The sequence below is a fragment of the Microtus pennsylvanicus genome, chromosome 1 (genome assembly GCF_037038515.1).
Source record: "Microtus pennsylvanicus isolate mMicPen1 chromosome 1, mMicPen1.hap1, whole genome shotgun sequence".
Classification (NCBI taxonomy): Eukaryota; Metazoa; Chordata; class Mammalia; order Rodentia; family Cricetidae; genus Microtus; species Microtus pennsylvanicus.
This window is the reverse complement of record NC_134579.1, coordinates 74,887,061-74,903,364: the sequence shown is the minus strand read 5'-3', so window position 1 is coordinate 74,903,364 and position 16,304 is coordinate 74,887,061. Positions and strand designations below refer to the sequence as shown.

General features: G+C 38.5%; 2 protein-coding genes and 1 non-coding gene across 3 annotated transcripts in view; all 3 read left to right on the top strand.

Moving 5' to 3' along the window:
- Window positions 1-16,304, top strand: part of LOC142847896 (immunoglobulin lambda-1 light chain-like) — a 270,740-nt gene that overhangs the window by 98,601 nt on the left and 155,835 nt on the right. The gene's annotated exons all lie outside the window — the stretch shown is intronic.
- The window catches only part of LOC142847901 (immunoglobulin lambda-1 light chain-like), a 174,613-nt gene continuing 159,481 nt past the window's right edge, over window positions 1,173-16,304 (top strand). The window contains exons 1-2 of the mRNA XM_075969163.1: window positions 1,173-1,253; window positions 1,364-1,673. Coding sequence (XP_075825278.1) covers window positions 1,175-1,253; window positions 1,364-1,673 — 389 coding nt within the window. The 5' untranslated portion in view covers window positions 1,173-1,174. The remainder of the gene's footprint in view (window positions 1,254-1,363; window positions 1,674-16,304) is intronic.
- On the top strand, window positions 6,319-6,425 carry LOC142842765 (U6 spliceosomal RNA). Its single transcript, XR_012909445.1, has one exon. It is a non-coding gene; the product is annotated as a U6 spliceosomal RNA (small nuclear RNA).

The window sequence follows — 16,304 nt, the reverse complement described above, 5'->3', positions numbered from 1 at the left end:
CTCTGTTTATAGGTTTGTATGTTGTTGCTGCCTTCTCAAAGAACTAACAAACTGGGCAATAATTTGTAATGTATTTGTTAATTTGTGCACATTTCTTTAATCTTAACTCCCATCTTACTAATAATTCTGTTTAGTATTGACATGCAATTTTCAAAAATTTTTATATATAATGCGTCAAGAGAGTCATATAGTATAATATTTATCATTCAAAACACTAATATTCATCAGTGTGTCTCTGTGGGTCAATCTTCTGAGGAACTGAGTAGAGAGAATAAGTCTGGATTCTTGGGCATTCTGAGAAGAGACTTATAGAGTAAATTTCTCTGTCCTCAGCATAAGTAGAAAAAGCCCTTGAATAAAGAGATCCTTATAAATTAAAGTATACAACTTTGGTTCTCGAATTTTCTAATGATCTGACTCCTTAATACAGTTTCTAATTTGGTGGTGACCCCCACCATAGATTTTTTCATTACTGTTTCATAACTGTAATTCTTCTATTGATATTTATCATATTGTAATATTTAATGAACAGGATATCTGCTTTATGACATCTGTCCTGTAGGGGTTATAAGTCATAGGGTAAGAACACTGGACTACATGGTGTTACAACTGGAAAGAAGAAAACTAAAGAGAAGATGCAAAAGTCAGCCTCAGAGGAGGTAATCGTTTCTGAACTTGACCAGAAATGCTTAGTAGAAAAAGCCTTGGAAAAGTATGGTCTTCACAGACATGATAGACCTAAACCTACTTAGTGGGGGTTCCATATGTTCCACTGAAAGATCTGGAGACTCTAAGCTGAGATAAGAACATCTACTTCTTTGTTACATCTACTTTCTTATTCTTGATCTAATAGGCCCTGCAGCTGTGCTACTGTGGTCTCTTGTAAAGATTAGTGGGGGTTCCATATGTTCCACTGAAAGATCTGGAGACTCTAAGCTGAGATAAGAACATCTACTTCTTTGTTACATCTACTTTCTTATTCTTGATCTAATAGGCCCTGCAGCTGTGCTACTGTGGTCTCTTGTAAAGATTCAGGAAGGAAGTGACACCCAAAATTTGATAACATAAATAAACACCTAAGAAGGAGTTTCTTGACCAAGACAAATTTGCATATTTGTAGGAAGGGCCCTGTCAGATCTCTGAGAAATGTTGAAGTATAAGACAGACCCACACCATGTCTGTCTCAGCAGAGCTCAGTGGTGTCTGCACGATGGCCTGGATTTCTCTCCTCTTCTTCCTCCTTCACTGCACAGGTAATCAGAGTCATCTGTACCCTGATACCAGTTGAGGGAAACCAATTGAAACAAGGAATATTCTGTCCTCTTCTCTTATTTCAGGAGGTAATGTGTTTCTCTATTTTCAGGGTCTTTTTCCCAACCTGTGCTGACTCAGTCACCCACAGCCTCGGCCTCCCTGGGAGCCTCAGTCAAACTCACCTGTACCTTGAGTAGTCAGCACAGCTCCTACACCATTGCATGGCTCCAGCAACAGCCAGACAAGGCTCCTAAGTATGTGATGTGGCTTAGTAGTAATGGAAACCATGGCAAGGGAGATGGGATCCCTGATCGCTTCTCTGGCTCCAGCTCTGGGGCTCATCGCTACTTAAGCATCTCCAACATTCAGCCTGAAGATGAAGCTGACTATTACTGTGGTACAGGTGATAGCAGTGGGAGAACACAGTGGCCCAGATAAATGAGGAAGCAGGACAGAAACTGTTTTCCTCTTTTGATAGCAAGGCTAGCCTATGGTTTTGAAAAGGATGATTTGAAGTTTTTACTTATCACACTCCTTGATATTTTCCTCTTATTAACTCAAGGAGTTAGATCATAGTTCTAGCTCCTGAGCTACTTGTGAAAGAGAAGAAAGGCAAGGATTTTACTGAGAGCACTGCTCTATAAAATTAATGTCTATAAAAATGAAATCTCATGTGTAGAGAGCTGAGGAGGTGAGAACATTTTTTTTGAAGTTAAAGAATTGAGTTTAAGGTTCTAGCTTTTACTCATCAATGTTCACAGTAATGTCTATTTGTTGTAAGATGACTTTCTTCTCACAGGCTCTAATTGTTTTTACTCCAGCAAATTGCTGAGAAGTACAGTGTAAGAACATTTATGAGGCAGGGTGATAGGGCTTCCTAGACTCCTTACAAAATAATAAAAAAGTCATAATGGCTGAGCATTGTTTTTAAATGTACATGCACTTTTCCATATTGTTCCAGCACTCCTCTTACTTTCACAGATATTTTGAGGAAGGATAAAACCACCCATATGATTTAGTCTCTGCCAAAATTCTTACATGTGACTCTTCTATATCAGCATAAAGTCCTTCTGTTATCCACACTGAGTCCATTTTCTTTTTCTTTTTTTTTAAATCTTTTTTTTATTGAGAAAATGAGAAAAAAAACAAGTTTCCACCTCCTCCCAGCCTCCCATTTCCCTCCCCCTCCTCCCACCCTTCTCCCCCTCCCTCCACTCCTTTCCCCCTCCCTCTCCAGTCCAAAGAGCAGTCAGGGTTCCCTGCCCTGTGGTAAGTCCTAGGTCCTCCCCCCTCCATCCATATCTAGGAAGTAAAGAAGCTAAGTAAGAAGGTGAACCAAAGGAAAAACATATAATTATCCTCTTGGCTATGGGAAGTAGACAAAGTTGCTGGGGAGAAAATTGAGATCTTGGGGGTGGGGTGGGATGGGGGTAAGGGGAGATGGGGAGAGAAAAGGGAGAAGAGGAGGAAGGGGGGAACTTGGGGAAAAAGGAGGATTGGGATAAAGGAAGGTTGGATAGGGGAGCACGGAAGCACAATTTTTAGTTAAGGGAGCCACCTTAGGTTTGGCAAGAGACTTGAACCTAGAGTGGCTCCCAGGTGCTGAGTCCATTTTCAAAATCTCATATTAGACTTAAAATAACCAATGACATTACATAACAACATGCATAGAAAACAAAAGCAAAACAACAAACAAAATCCACAAATTTATTATAAGTGGATTGTTTTTTGAGTGTATCAGAACATCATTGTTTTGTATAGGATTTCAATGAGAAGTCCAGGATTATACTTGCTTTACTGGAGAAATCTCTGAAACCCAAATTGTTGAACAGACGAGGTTGGGTGCATTCAGGGCAGTACGGTTGTAGTCATTGTTGAGCAGAATTCTACATCAGGCCCTATGATAGGAGGTACTGTTAGATCACAAACACAAAATAACCGATTCTGTTTGAAGATAGGAGATTATGATGGGTTTTCCCACCTTTTGTAGCCCTTACTTAGAATTGCATAACCCTTTTTTTCCCAGTTTGGTTTTTTCTTTACAAGGTGACCAGAGCCCCAAGACTGCCCTTTTCTAGTACTTTGTGTTTCTTCATTATTCCCCTAAAGCTCACTTCCCTTTCAAGTGACTGATTGTACACTGTATTAGTTCTTTTACCATTAATTTGATAAAACCACACAACAAAGGCAACTCTGCTGTAGGAATTCCTGTAGCCAGTAGCCTTTAAGTTACCTACCCAATCGAGAGTGGCCTCATATACTATATATACTGATGTAAAGCATGTGTCTGGCCTCTCTCTCTGTTTTCCAGCTGCTGTGATTGGTTGCTGTTCCTTGGTTGAGCAGAGATTTGATCTGTGGGTCTACCCCTAAATAAATAACCTTTTATTATACTCAATTATATTCTGAGCTAGTGCAGGGTTGCATTTTTAGCATCCTTCATCTGGCGCCCACATGAATTCAGACTCCACACCTACAGGGTGAATGCCCTAAAGGCCTAAGTGGTCCATGGTCCTGAAAGTCTCCCACTTCCACCCACCTTTATTGATTTTACATGAGCAAATTTTTGTAAAAACACGTGCCACAGCATAGCTAATTGCATGCAGCAACTTGAAAATTTCCCAAGCTCATGCACAACTCCTCCACTGCTGCATTCCCTCCAGCATTCCCTGCTGTGTGAAAATAAAAATAAAATCCACTGCCTACTGTAAGAACAATACTGGTTAGGATGATGGAATAAAGGTGGAGGATGAGTCCAAAGCTCCAGCAGGACATAGAAAATGTATATTCTAGCAGACTTATATAAATGATCGAAGACCAAATCTAAGAGTGTGTATAAATGGCATTATTATTGAAGGCCAACTAGACACAGGTGTGGATGTAAGTATCATTACTCCAGAATCTTGGAATCCAAATTGGCCCCTTCAAGAGGTAGGTGTTCAGTTCCTAGGAATTGAAACCCTATCTCAGGTGAAACAAAGGATGGGATTGGTAGAATACGTAGGACCATAAGGGTAAAAAGGAAGACTGAGGCCATATGTAGCTAATATTGCAGTCTATTTGTTGGGTCGTGACCTATTGCAGCAATAAAATACCCAAATTAACATTCCTGCAGCCCCTAAAACTTGTGTTTCCATTTTAAATGTTAGAAAATATAAATGTCAGACACCAGCCATTCAGGCTGTACAAGAACATAATTCAATTAATAAACTTTCAGAGGTACTAACAGCCCTGTCTTTAAAATGGTTAAGTGAGAGACCAATATGGGTTAAACAGTGGCCTGTAATTGAAGAAAAGTTGATGGCTCTAGAACAGCTGTTAGAAGAGCAACTAGACGCTCACCATATTGAAGAGTCACCAGCCCTTGGAATTCTCTTGTATTTGTTTCTATAAAGAAATCCAGAAAATAGAGAATGGTGACAGTACTTAGAGCTATCTGCAAGGTTATTCAATGATAAGCTCTCTATAGTCTTCAATTCCTCTGCCTTCTCTATTACCAAAAGGATGGCCTCTCATAGTTTTGTTTTATACAATTGTTTCTTGTAGCATGAGGGCCTGCTTGGTGGGTTTTCTGTCCTGCCCAGTTCCTGCAGTCATTAGGTCCCAAAGACTCACACAGAGGTCTCCATAATTTATAAACCGATTGGCCCATTAGCTCAGGCTTCTTATTAGCTCTTGTGGCTTATATTAACCCATTATTCTTATCTATCCTAGCCACATGGCTCAGTACCTTTTTCAGTGGGGCAGGTCACATCCTGCTTCTTTGGTGATCTGAGCAGAACTGGGAGAAGAATGGGCTTCCTTCTTCCTAGAATTCTCCTGTTCTCATTGCCCTCCTCTACTTCCTGTCTGGTTGACCCGTCTATACTTCCTGCCTGGCCAATCAGCGTTTATTTAAAACATGATTGACAGAATACAGACAATTCTTCTGCACCACTTCCTTCACTACACATTTACAAGAAAAGAACAAAGAGCTCAGTCCAGTGTTCCAATGTGGGTCTTTATCTCTAGCTTCATCTATCGCCAGATGAAGTTTCTATGGTGATATGCAAGATATTCATCAGTATGGCTATAGGATAGGGCCATTTCAGGCTCCCTCTCCTCAGTGGCCCAAGGATCTAGCTGGGGACATCTCCATGGACACCTGGGAGCACCTCTAGAGTCAAGTCTCTGGCCGACCCTAAAATGGCTCCCTTAATTAAGATATATACTTCCCTACTCCCATATCTACCCTTCCTCCATCCCAACCATCCCATTCCCCCAAACTCTCCCCATCCTCCCCTTCTCACATTTTTCTCCCCATTTCCCCTTACCCCCCCATCCACACCCCCAAGTTTCCAATTTTTGCCTGGCAATCTTGTCTCCTTCCAATATCAGGAGGAAAACCCTATGTTTTTCTTTGGGTTTACCTTCTTATTTAGCTTCTCTAGGATCTCATATTATAGGCTCAATGTCGCACCCACTGAGACGGTAGGGCTGATCTAATGAAAGCTCATGAAGGCCAGCTGGATGATAGAGCATGTGATCAAACCAGACTCCCTGAACATGGCTGACAAGAAGGGCTGACTGAGAAGCCAAGGACAATGGCACTGGGTTTTGATCCTACTGCATATAATGACTTTGTGGGAGCCTAGTCTGTTTGGATGCTCACCTTCCTAGTCCTGGATGGAGTGGGGAGGACCTTGGACCTCCCACTGGACAGAGAACCCTGACTGCTCTTTGGACTGGAGAGGGAGGGGAAGGGGGATGGGGATAGCGGGAGGGAAATGGGAGGAGAGGAGGAGGTGGAAATTTTTAATTAAGTAATAAAAAATATAAATAAGAAAAGAACAAAGAAAAATTTACCTTCACAGTGCCTAGTTATAATAATTCTCAGCCTACTAGGAGATATCAATGGACCATCCTTGCACAGGTAATGCTCAATAGCCCCACCCTGTGCCAATATTTTGTCAGAAAGGCATTGAAAATAATGCATAGGCAATTTCCTAGGTTTATAGTCTATTATTACATGGATGGCATTTTTCTTATCTGATTCAAATGTAGAAAATTTAGAAAGTATGTTTGGTGCTCAATTCAGCAGCACATATATTAAAATTGGAATACCACCAAGATGATTAGCATGGGCCCTGTGCAAAGATGACACACAAATTCATGAAGCCTTCCATATTTTTATATGTATCCACAAACCCAGCTTTACAGAAAGTAGTAGAAAAAAAAACCTCAACCCAAGGAAGCCAACAAAACCTGCAAAAGCACAGACATCTGACAACCCTCCACAAACACAACTCAATGAAGGGAAATACACAAACACTACCACCAAAAAATAACTGGTGTTAACAACCACTGGTCATTAATATCATTTAATTTCAATGGACTCAATTCACCTATACAAAAGCACAGGTTAAGAGAATGGATAAGAAACAGGATCCAACATTCTGCTGGTTACAAGAAACACACCTCAACCTCAAAGACATATGCTACCTCAGAGTAAAGGGTTGGGGAAAGGTTTTCCAATCAAATGGACCTAAGAAACAACAGGGTGTGGCTATCCTAATATCTAAAAAAATTGACTTCAAACTAAAATCATTCAGAAGAGATGGAGAAGGACACTTTATACTCATAACAGGAACAATTCCTCAAGATGAAGTCTCAATCCTGAATATCTATGCCCCTAATATAAAAGCACCCACATATGTAAAAGAAACATTACTAGAATTCAAATCACTCATTAAATCCCCCACACTAATAGTAGGAAATTTCAACATTCCTCTATCGCCAATGGTCAGGTCTACCAGAAGAAACTTAACAGAGAAAAAAAGAGAGAGAATTAACAGATGTAATCAATCAAATGGACTTAACAGACATATATAGAATATACAACCAAAACAGGAAAGAATAAACCTTCTTCTCAACATCTCACAGAACCTTTTTGAAAATTGATCACATACTCAGTAACAAAGCAAACATCCACAGATAAAAAAAAATGGAATAATCACCTGTGTCTTATTGGATCACCATGGAGTAAAGTTAGAATTTAACAACAATTCCACCCCCAGAAAGCCTACAACCTCATGGAAACTGAACAATCAACTACTGAACCACTCCTGGCTCATGGAAGAAATACAGAAAAAAATAAAGTCTTCCTTGAATTCAACAAAAACGAAGACACAACATACCCAAACCTATGGGACACTGTGAAAGCAGTGCTAAGAGGAAAGTTCATAGCACTAAGTGCCCACATAAAGAAAACAGAGAAAGCTCACATTAGAGACTTAACAGCATACCTGAAAGCTCTAGAAAAAAAAGAAGTAGACTTACCTAGGAGGAGTAGAAGAGTGGAAATAATCAAACTTAGGGCTAAAATCAACAAAACAGAAACACAGAAAACAAAACCAAAGAATCAATGAACCAAAGAGCTGATTCTTTGAGAAAATCAACATGATTGACAAACCCTTATCCAAACTAATCAAAAGGTAGAGAGAGAGCACTCAAATTAACAAGACCAGAAATGAAAGGGGAGTCATAACAACAGAAACTGAGGAAATTGAGGGGATCATTAGGTCTTACTACAAAATCCTGTATGCCACAAAATTGGAAAATGTAAAAGAAATGCACATTTTTTAGATAAATACCATATACCAAAATTAAATCAAGACATGGTGATCAATTTAAATAGACCAATAATTCGTGAGGAAATAGAAGTTGTCATCAAAAACCTTTCAACCAAAAAAAAAAAAAGCCCAGGACCAATTGGATTTAGTGCATAATTTTACCAGAACATCCAAGAAGAGCTAATACCTATATTCTTCAATGTGTTCCATATAATACAAACAGAAGTCATTACCAAACTCTTTTTATGAAGCTACAGTTACCCTGATAGCAAAACTGCATAAAGACACAACCAAGAAAGAGAATTACAGACCAATCTCACTCATGAACAACAATGCAAAAATTTTCAATATAATTCTGGCAAACTGAATTCAAGAACACATCAAAAAATCATCCATTATGATCAAATAGGCTTCATCTCAGAGATTTAGAACTGGTTCAACATACGAAAATCTATCAATGTTATCCATCGTGTAAATAAAAAATCATACTATCATTTCATTAGATGTCAAAAAAGCATTTGAGAAAATTTAACACTCCTTTATAATAAAGGTCTTGGAGAGATTAGGGATACAAGGATCATAACTAAATATAATAAAAGCAATATACAGCAAGCTAAAAGCTAATATCAAATTAAATAGAGAGAAACTCAAAATTATTCCACTAAAATCAGGAAAAAGACAAAGCTGTCCACTCTGTCCATATCTCTTTAATATAGTGCTTGAAGTTCTAACAATGGCAATAAGGCAACATAAGGAGATCAAGAGGATTCGAATTGGAAAGGAAGAAGTCAAACTTTTGTTAGTTGCAGATGATATGATAGTGTATGATATGGGTGACCCCAAAAACACTACCAGAGAACTCCTACAGCTGATAAATTCCTTCAGTGATGTGGAAGGATACAAGGTCAACTGAAAAAAATTAGTAGCCCTCCTATACCAAAGGATAAAGAAGAGGAGAGGGAAATCAGAAAAACATCACCTTTCAAGATAGCCACAAATAGCATAAAGTATCTTGGGGTGGCACTAACCAAGATAGTGACAGATCTATTTCTTTGAAGAAAGAAATTGGAGAGGATACCAGAAAATGGAAGGATCTTCCATGCTTTTGGAGTGGTAGGATCAAAATAGTAAAAATGGCAATTCTACCAAAGGCAACCTATAGATTCAATGCAATCTCCATCAAAATCTCAACAAAATTCTTTGCAGACCTTGAGAAAACAATAATCAACTTTATATGGAAAAACAAAAAACTCAGGGTAGCCAAAATAATCTTATACAATAAAGGAACTTTTGAAAGCATTACCATCCCTGATATCAAACTCTATTACAGAGCTAGAGTATTGAAAGCAGCTTGGTATTGGCATAAAAATAGAGGCATTGACAAATGGAATCTAATTGAAGACCCAGTCATTAATCCATAAGCCTATGAACATCTGATTTTTGACAAAGAAGCTAAAATTATACAATGGAAGAAAGCAAGCATCTTTAACAAATGGATCTGGTAAAACTGGATGTCAACCTGTAGAAGAATGAAAATAGATCCATATCTCTCACCATGCACGAAACTCAAGTCCAAATGGATTAATGACCTAAATATATATCCAATCATACTTAACTTTATAGAAGAGAAAGTGAGTAATAGCCTGCAACACATAGGAATAGGAGACCACATCTTACATATAATTCCAGTAGCACAGACAATAAAAACAATGATGAATAAATGTGACCTCCTAAAACTGAAAAGCTTCTATAAGCAAAGGACACAGTCATTAAGACAAAAAGGTAACCTACTGAATGGGAGAAGATCTTCACCAACCTTATATCAGACAAAGGTCTGATCTCCAAAATATATAAAAAAACCCTCAAGAATCTAGACATTAAAACTCTAAATAACACAATTAAAAATGGGATACTGAACTGAACAGAGAATTCTCAACAGAAGAAGTTCAAATGTCCAAAAGATACTTAAGGACATGTTCAACTTCCTTAGCTATCAGGGAAAAGCAAATCAAAACAATTTTCAGATACCATCTTACACCTGTCAGAATGGCTAAAATTAAAAACACCAATGATAACCTAGGCTAGAGAGGATGTGGAGTAAGGGGAACACTCATCCATTGCTAGTGGGAGTGCAAACCTATACCACCACTTTGGAAATCAGTGTGGCAGTTTCTCAGAAAATTGGGAGTCAACCTACCTCAGGATCCAGCAATACCACTCTTGGAAACATACCCAAGAGATGCCTAATCATAGTATAAAAGCATTTGTTCAACTATGTTCATATCAACATTATTTGCAATATCCACAATATGGAAACAACCTAGATGCTCCTCGATGGAAGAAAGGATAAAGAAAATGTGATAAATCTACACATTAGAGTACTACTCAACAGGAAAAACAATAACATCTTGAATTTTGCATGCAAATGGATGGAAATAGAACACACTGTCTTGAGTGAGATAATCCAGACTCAAAAAAATGAATATGGTATGTACTCACTCATTAGTGGATTCTAACTATAAACAAAGGCCATTAAGCCTATAGTTCACAAGGCAAACCCAACAAAACACATATATAGATCCTCCTGGAAATTCAAAGCAAATAAGATCGTCGGGCAAAAGTTGGGAGCATGGGGTTGGAGGTAGGGGTGAAGGTGGGGATGGGTGAAGGGAAGAGGGGGACATGGAAGGGAGAAGGGAGCCATTTTAGGGTTGGCAAGAGACTTGGCTGGCTCTAGAGGGGATCCCAGGTGTCTACAGGGATGTCCCCAGCTAGGGCCTTGGGCAGCAGCGGAGAGAGTGCCTGAACTGGTTTTACTATGCTATCTAATGGGAGCTCACCAAATCCAGCTAGACTGGAACTGAACGAGCATGTGATCAAACCAGACTCTCTGAATGTGACTGCCAATGGGAGCAGAATGAGGAGCCATCGATAATAGCACTGGGACCTGTTTCTACTGTATTGCTGGCTTTTTGGTTCCCTTGTCCATTTGGATGCTACCTTCTTAGGCCTGGATGGAGGACTTCCCACAGGGCAGGGTATCCTGCACTCTCTTAAGGAGGGAGGGGAAGGGAAGAGAGTGAAAAGGGGAGCAGGTGGGGAATGGGAGGAGGGGAGGAAATGTAAATTTTTGAATGGAAAAATATGTGAGCAGAGAAGTAACCTTAGGCAGGATAGGTAAGGTAGATACCTGACCAGTGTGGTTTCTAGACCAGGAGTGGTGTCTGAGGAGGAAGGACCTTCTGTAAAGGAACTCAAAATGGCTTAGTCTGTAGGAATGCATGGGGTTGCCGATAGGTGGATACAAACAATGAGAAAAGAAAAGCCCAAGATAACCTAAATTTAACCAAGGTAGGTCTTAGTGAGCTGTTTTTGATGAATCCATTGGTCCTCTCAATCTTTCTCAAAGATTGTTGACAGTACGAGATATTGAATTACCAGGAAAAGTTGAGGCCTTCATTCAAGATACTCAATGACTCTGGAAGTGAAGGCTGTGCTGTATTCCATTTGGATGGTCTGTGGCATGTCAATCAAGGGATGCTGTGCTCAAAGAGTTCCAGAGCCACCACATCTATTGTTTTCCTGGATATCAGAAATGCCTCGATCTATCCTGTAAAGATGTCAACAAGAGTTAGGGGATAATGGTGCTTTTTTTGAATGGGCTTGTGGGTGAAGTCAACCTGCCAATCCTTGCCCAGTTGGTGACCTCAGAACTGGTGTAAGGTTTGGTGTAGCTGGAGGGCTCCCTGACTGCTAGCTTTGGCACATATCTGGTGGGAGGTACTGATTTATAAAATAAGGACTTGAAAATGCTTGGGGTCAAAGAAGGGCTCTAGAGATTGATATTAGTTTCCTCCAGGCCAAATTCCTTGACACAGTTGTTATTTTTTTTTTTTAAAAAAAGGTGTGAGATGGAGACACCATTATGTCACTGGGCTCTCTTTAGTGCCTTTTATTGAAGGAAAGGAGTAGAGAATGTGGAAGGAAGGGAGAGACCAGACTTGAGAGACATGAGAGGCAAAGGAGAGGAAGAGACAGAGACAGATACATGGACAGAGTGGCTACAACAATACAGTTATATCCCATCATAAAAGGTGGCCTTTTGCCCATCTGCCCCCCTGTCTCTCTGTCTTGCTGTCTCTCTGTCTTGCTGTCTCTCTGTAACTTGAGATAATACGGTAATGCTGAAAAAGCTTCCATGTAGTCCTGTTAGTCATAAAGAACCTAGAGTCTGGGAACAGTAAAATCCACAGAAATTTAAGTACTTCTGAACACTATTTGTAGCTATCAAAACTCTATTTGTGAGGGCTAACACTTTGAAGCTCTGAAATTCCAGTCCAATAATAGCATAGAAAAGGGAGAGAAGTTTGAAACTTCTTTACATACCTTTTGTGGGAGGTTATAACTGAAAGCCGCTTATCCTTTGCAAGGAAGCCTACAACCAGGCAGATCTGTCTGTGTGTGGAAGCAGGTCAGGACTGTCTCTCTTGAAGGTATAGGAATGGATGACATTGGTATCCTTATAATTCTCCTTCCAGAGATAGTATAGGAAGAGTGAAGAGAAATTCAGGTAAGACTTAATCAGATGTTCTCCATCTAAATATAGAGTTCAAATTTCCAGTTCTACATATAGAATGTTCCCTTTTCTGCAAATGATAGTTTCAGAGATATACTACCAATTAAAATGTATAAGTTATAATCAGAGTTACATTTACACACTTTTTTTATTGTCATTGACCTATGTGACTTTTCTGTCCCTGCACCTCTTCCACTTTGGAGTTACATTAGCCTGTTAAAAAATGACAACTTACTTTCTGTATTAAATTGTTTTACAACACCAAAAGGGGCCTAAATCCCTATTGAGAAATGGTCCTGATATGTAGAAATTGGTAACTCTCTAGGAATGTCCTGTGTGATGTTTTGCAAGAGCAAAGGTAACATTGTAAAAACCTTCCAGCTTGCAGCAGGTGTGACATGAATGCAGTCATTTGTTTTTAAATTCCCAGCCTCCTTATTCTTTCCCAGGCAGGAGTCTATTTTACATACTTACTGTACTCTTAACTCATTTAATAAAGGTATATGATTTGTAACTTTCCTCTATAAAATATTTCAGAAAAATAAATAATTGAGTATAGCTAAATAAAAGATACAACCAAAGTAATTGATTAACCAATTAAAGTAGTACTAGGCTTTATAAAAATATGTTTCAGAATGAAGAGAGGATTTGCCACTATGCTGTTATAGTATATTTACACAATATAATAGATTCATTGATATAGCAAGTCTGTGTTAAAACTAATTTTACATGTGGGAGAACTGCATAATTTTAAAGTATTTTGGGTAGCTGGAGAGAAGGTTCAGTGTTTAAGAGCACATACTGATCTTACAGTAGATTCAAGTTCATCCCTTGCACTTATGTAGGGTATTTATCACTGCCTTTAATTTCAGTTCCTGGGAATCCAGCAGCACTGACCTCTGTGCGTGTCGTGTGTATGTGTGTGTGTGTGTGTGTGTGTGTTTTCACATTCACACATAATTTACAAAAAATAAATCAAAAAGCAAAACAAATCTAAAACATTTTTTTCAGGAATCTACAATTAGGGAATAGAAACTTATACCGAAGATATTGGAAGTAAGTATCTACAGCTGAGCAGGAGGCACTGTGTACTTCTCAGAAACCTACAAGACCCGAAGATAACTACAAACTGGAATTAAATCGCTTTGGCCAAGTTCACACCCACAATTAGAGGTTACAGCACAACAGGTGTTTCCTCAGAGCTGTGCCTCCCTCCCTGGGAGTAGAATTGTGCCCTGGTCTGAAGAGATGTAATTTAATGGTGATGATGACAGTAAAAGACTCATACTGCACCAAGTCACCATTTTCCCAATACCCGGAAAACCCCAAAGACCAGCAGCATCCGTTGATCCTGGGAACTCTGGAGATTTAAAGCAGGACCTGGATGCCTGTCTCATTTCTCCATCTTTCCTCCTTTTCTGTCAAGTTCCCTGGAGACTCAAAAAGTCCTGCCTTGGAATGACTGCTATCCTTACTTGCCTCATTCTTACACATAACAGCTGTTTCTTTCAGAATCTCCTTCCCAAGCTATGGTGACACCGAGGAATGAGGGTCTCTAGCAGTTACTCATCGCCTCTGTACACACTGGTTCCAAGAGTTGCCTGACCATGCCTCTAGGCTTTGATTCATCTAACAATTAACAAGTACTCACACTATTCTTTCACTTTTTACCTTAAATATAATCTTGTTCTTGGGCTTTAGGGTTACAAGACTGAAGCCAGTGCTGAAGACTACTGCATGCTACACCACAGTGGTGCTCATCACAGTGAGACACAGATGGAGACGACAAATGCACATTTTCTTGAGCCTGAGTATAAGCCCTGTTGTGCAATAGTAGGATTCCATGAAGAGGCACTATTGTCATCCTAATTTTACCTCTCTATAGGTAACAATGTGAAGGAAAGTATCTTCTTTCATTTGTGAAAAGTGGAAATATTTATCAACTGTTGCAATAAAGAATAAAAGCATAAAACCAGAAGTAAAGTATTTTATTCCTCCCATATGTATTTGCTTGTAAGACTAGAGTCAACAGGTCTCCAGAGAGAAGAATTCTCTGTGATGTTCTTTCATAACTATTGGTATATTAGCTTTCATTTGAAGAAACAGAAATTCATTCTATAGCTTTTAAAAGATTTGAAATTATATGTATTATGATTTAAATACATAATATTTAAATTATATTATAATTGTTATATTGATATATTATTTATCTCATATATAATTAACATATTATATAATATAATTACTATATTGTATCAAATAATTTCTTCTCTGACTTTAGGCTAACAGATTTCTCCAAAGGGAAATATGGTGATGCAACAAATTCATACCACTGTATATAATCCTATTATAAAATTCTAAATACTATTGGAGATGTGTTTAGTCAGATGAACTCATGCTGAAGCACAGTGAGTCCCCTAGACTTACATAGGATGTCTCTGAGAACACAGGGAGGTAACATTGGATTAACATGAAGACTGGTGTGCATATATAAGACTTTGTACATACTGCTCCATGATCACCTAAAATTGTTCACAAACTACAGGAACAAGGAGGAAAGAAAAAGATGCAGTAGGGTGCTGAGCACAGTGTGTCACTTTGCAAGTCTATCCTCAAGAGATCAGTATGAGATAAGACAAGCCACTGAAATCAACCCTGTGTTTGTAAGTTTGTATGTTGTTACTACCATCTCAAGGAAATAGCAAACTGGGTAACAATTTGTAAAGTATTTCTGAATTTGTGAACATTTCTTTCATCTTGATTCACTTTTTATTTCTAAAGATATTTGCACATTGACTCATATTTCTTCCTTTATGAATGCAACTACAGTCCAATATTAAACAATTTTTCAGTCATAACTTATAAATATATTTCTCCTCTTTCAATATTTTAGTACTGTAAGCAAGGAGACAGTAGTACAGCTTCTAGAAGATGCCTTTTTTATAGTGGCATCCACCTGTAAATGTTTGATCACATAAGTATTTACCTTGTTATTAGAAACTCAATTTTGAAAACTTGATAAACTGTATGACACCTAAGGACATGCCTGTCATTTTTTTAAAAAAAGTTAATTCTGTCATATAAAGCACAGATTAAAAGTCAGGAAGTTCTTTCGTTCCATGTGTTGGTAGGAAACATTATGTAGAAGAATATTGAAAAGTTCATGTTGCAGGAGGCCGCTAGTTTGATTTCTGGCCACGTAACCCCTAAATAACCACAGAGAAACTGTATTAATTAAATCACTGCTTGGCCCATTAGCTCTAGCTTCTTATTGGCTAACTCTTACATCTTAATTTAACCCACCTCCATTAATCTGTGCATCACCATGAGATTATGGCCTACCAGCAAATTGTCAGCATGTCTATCTCCAGTGTCGACTCCACGGCACCTCTCCTACTCTGCCTTCCTTTGCCCAGCATTCCATTTCGTTTTCCCCACCTACCTAAGTTCTGTCCCATCAACAGGCCAATACAGTTTCTTTATTCATCAATGATATTCACAGGATACAGAGTGAAATCCCACATCAAGTTCATATACCAAACCACACAGTTTGTGCCTGTGTTATTTCAAGACTTATTAAAAATCAAGGTGCACGTGGATCCTGTATATATGGGTCTGAATCGGTGTCCAGCATCTTTCACTTATGAATTCCTATATTTTTAAGAAATTCACATCAATATTTGAATGTCAATAATACCAAAGAAGTGTCGAATATAAAATTAAAACCACAGAAGGGCAGAAAAGAGTAACAAAATCATCATGAAAGAATCAAAAGATTTTAAAATGTCTGTTTATTTATTGATTGATCTACATATTTATTAATGATTAATTAATGTGTGAAAATTCCACAACATAAGGGTGAC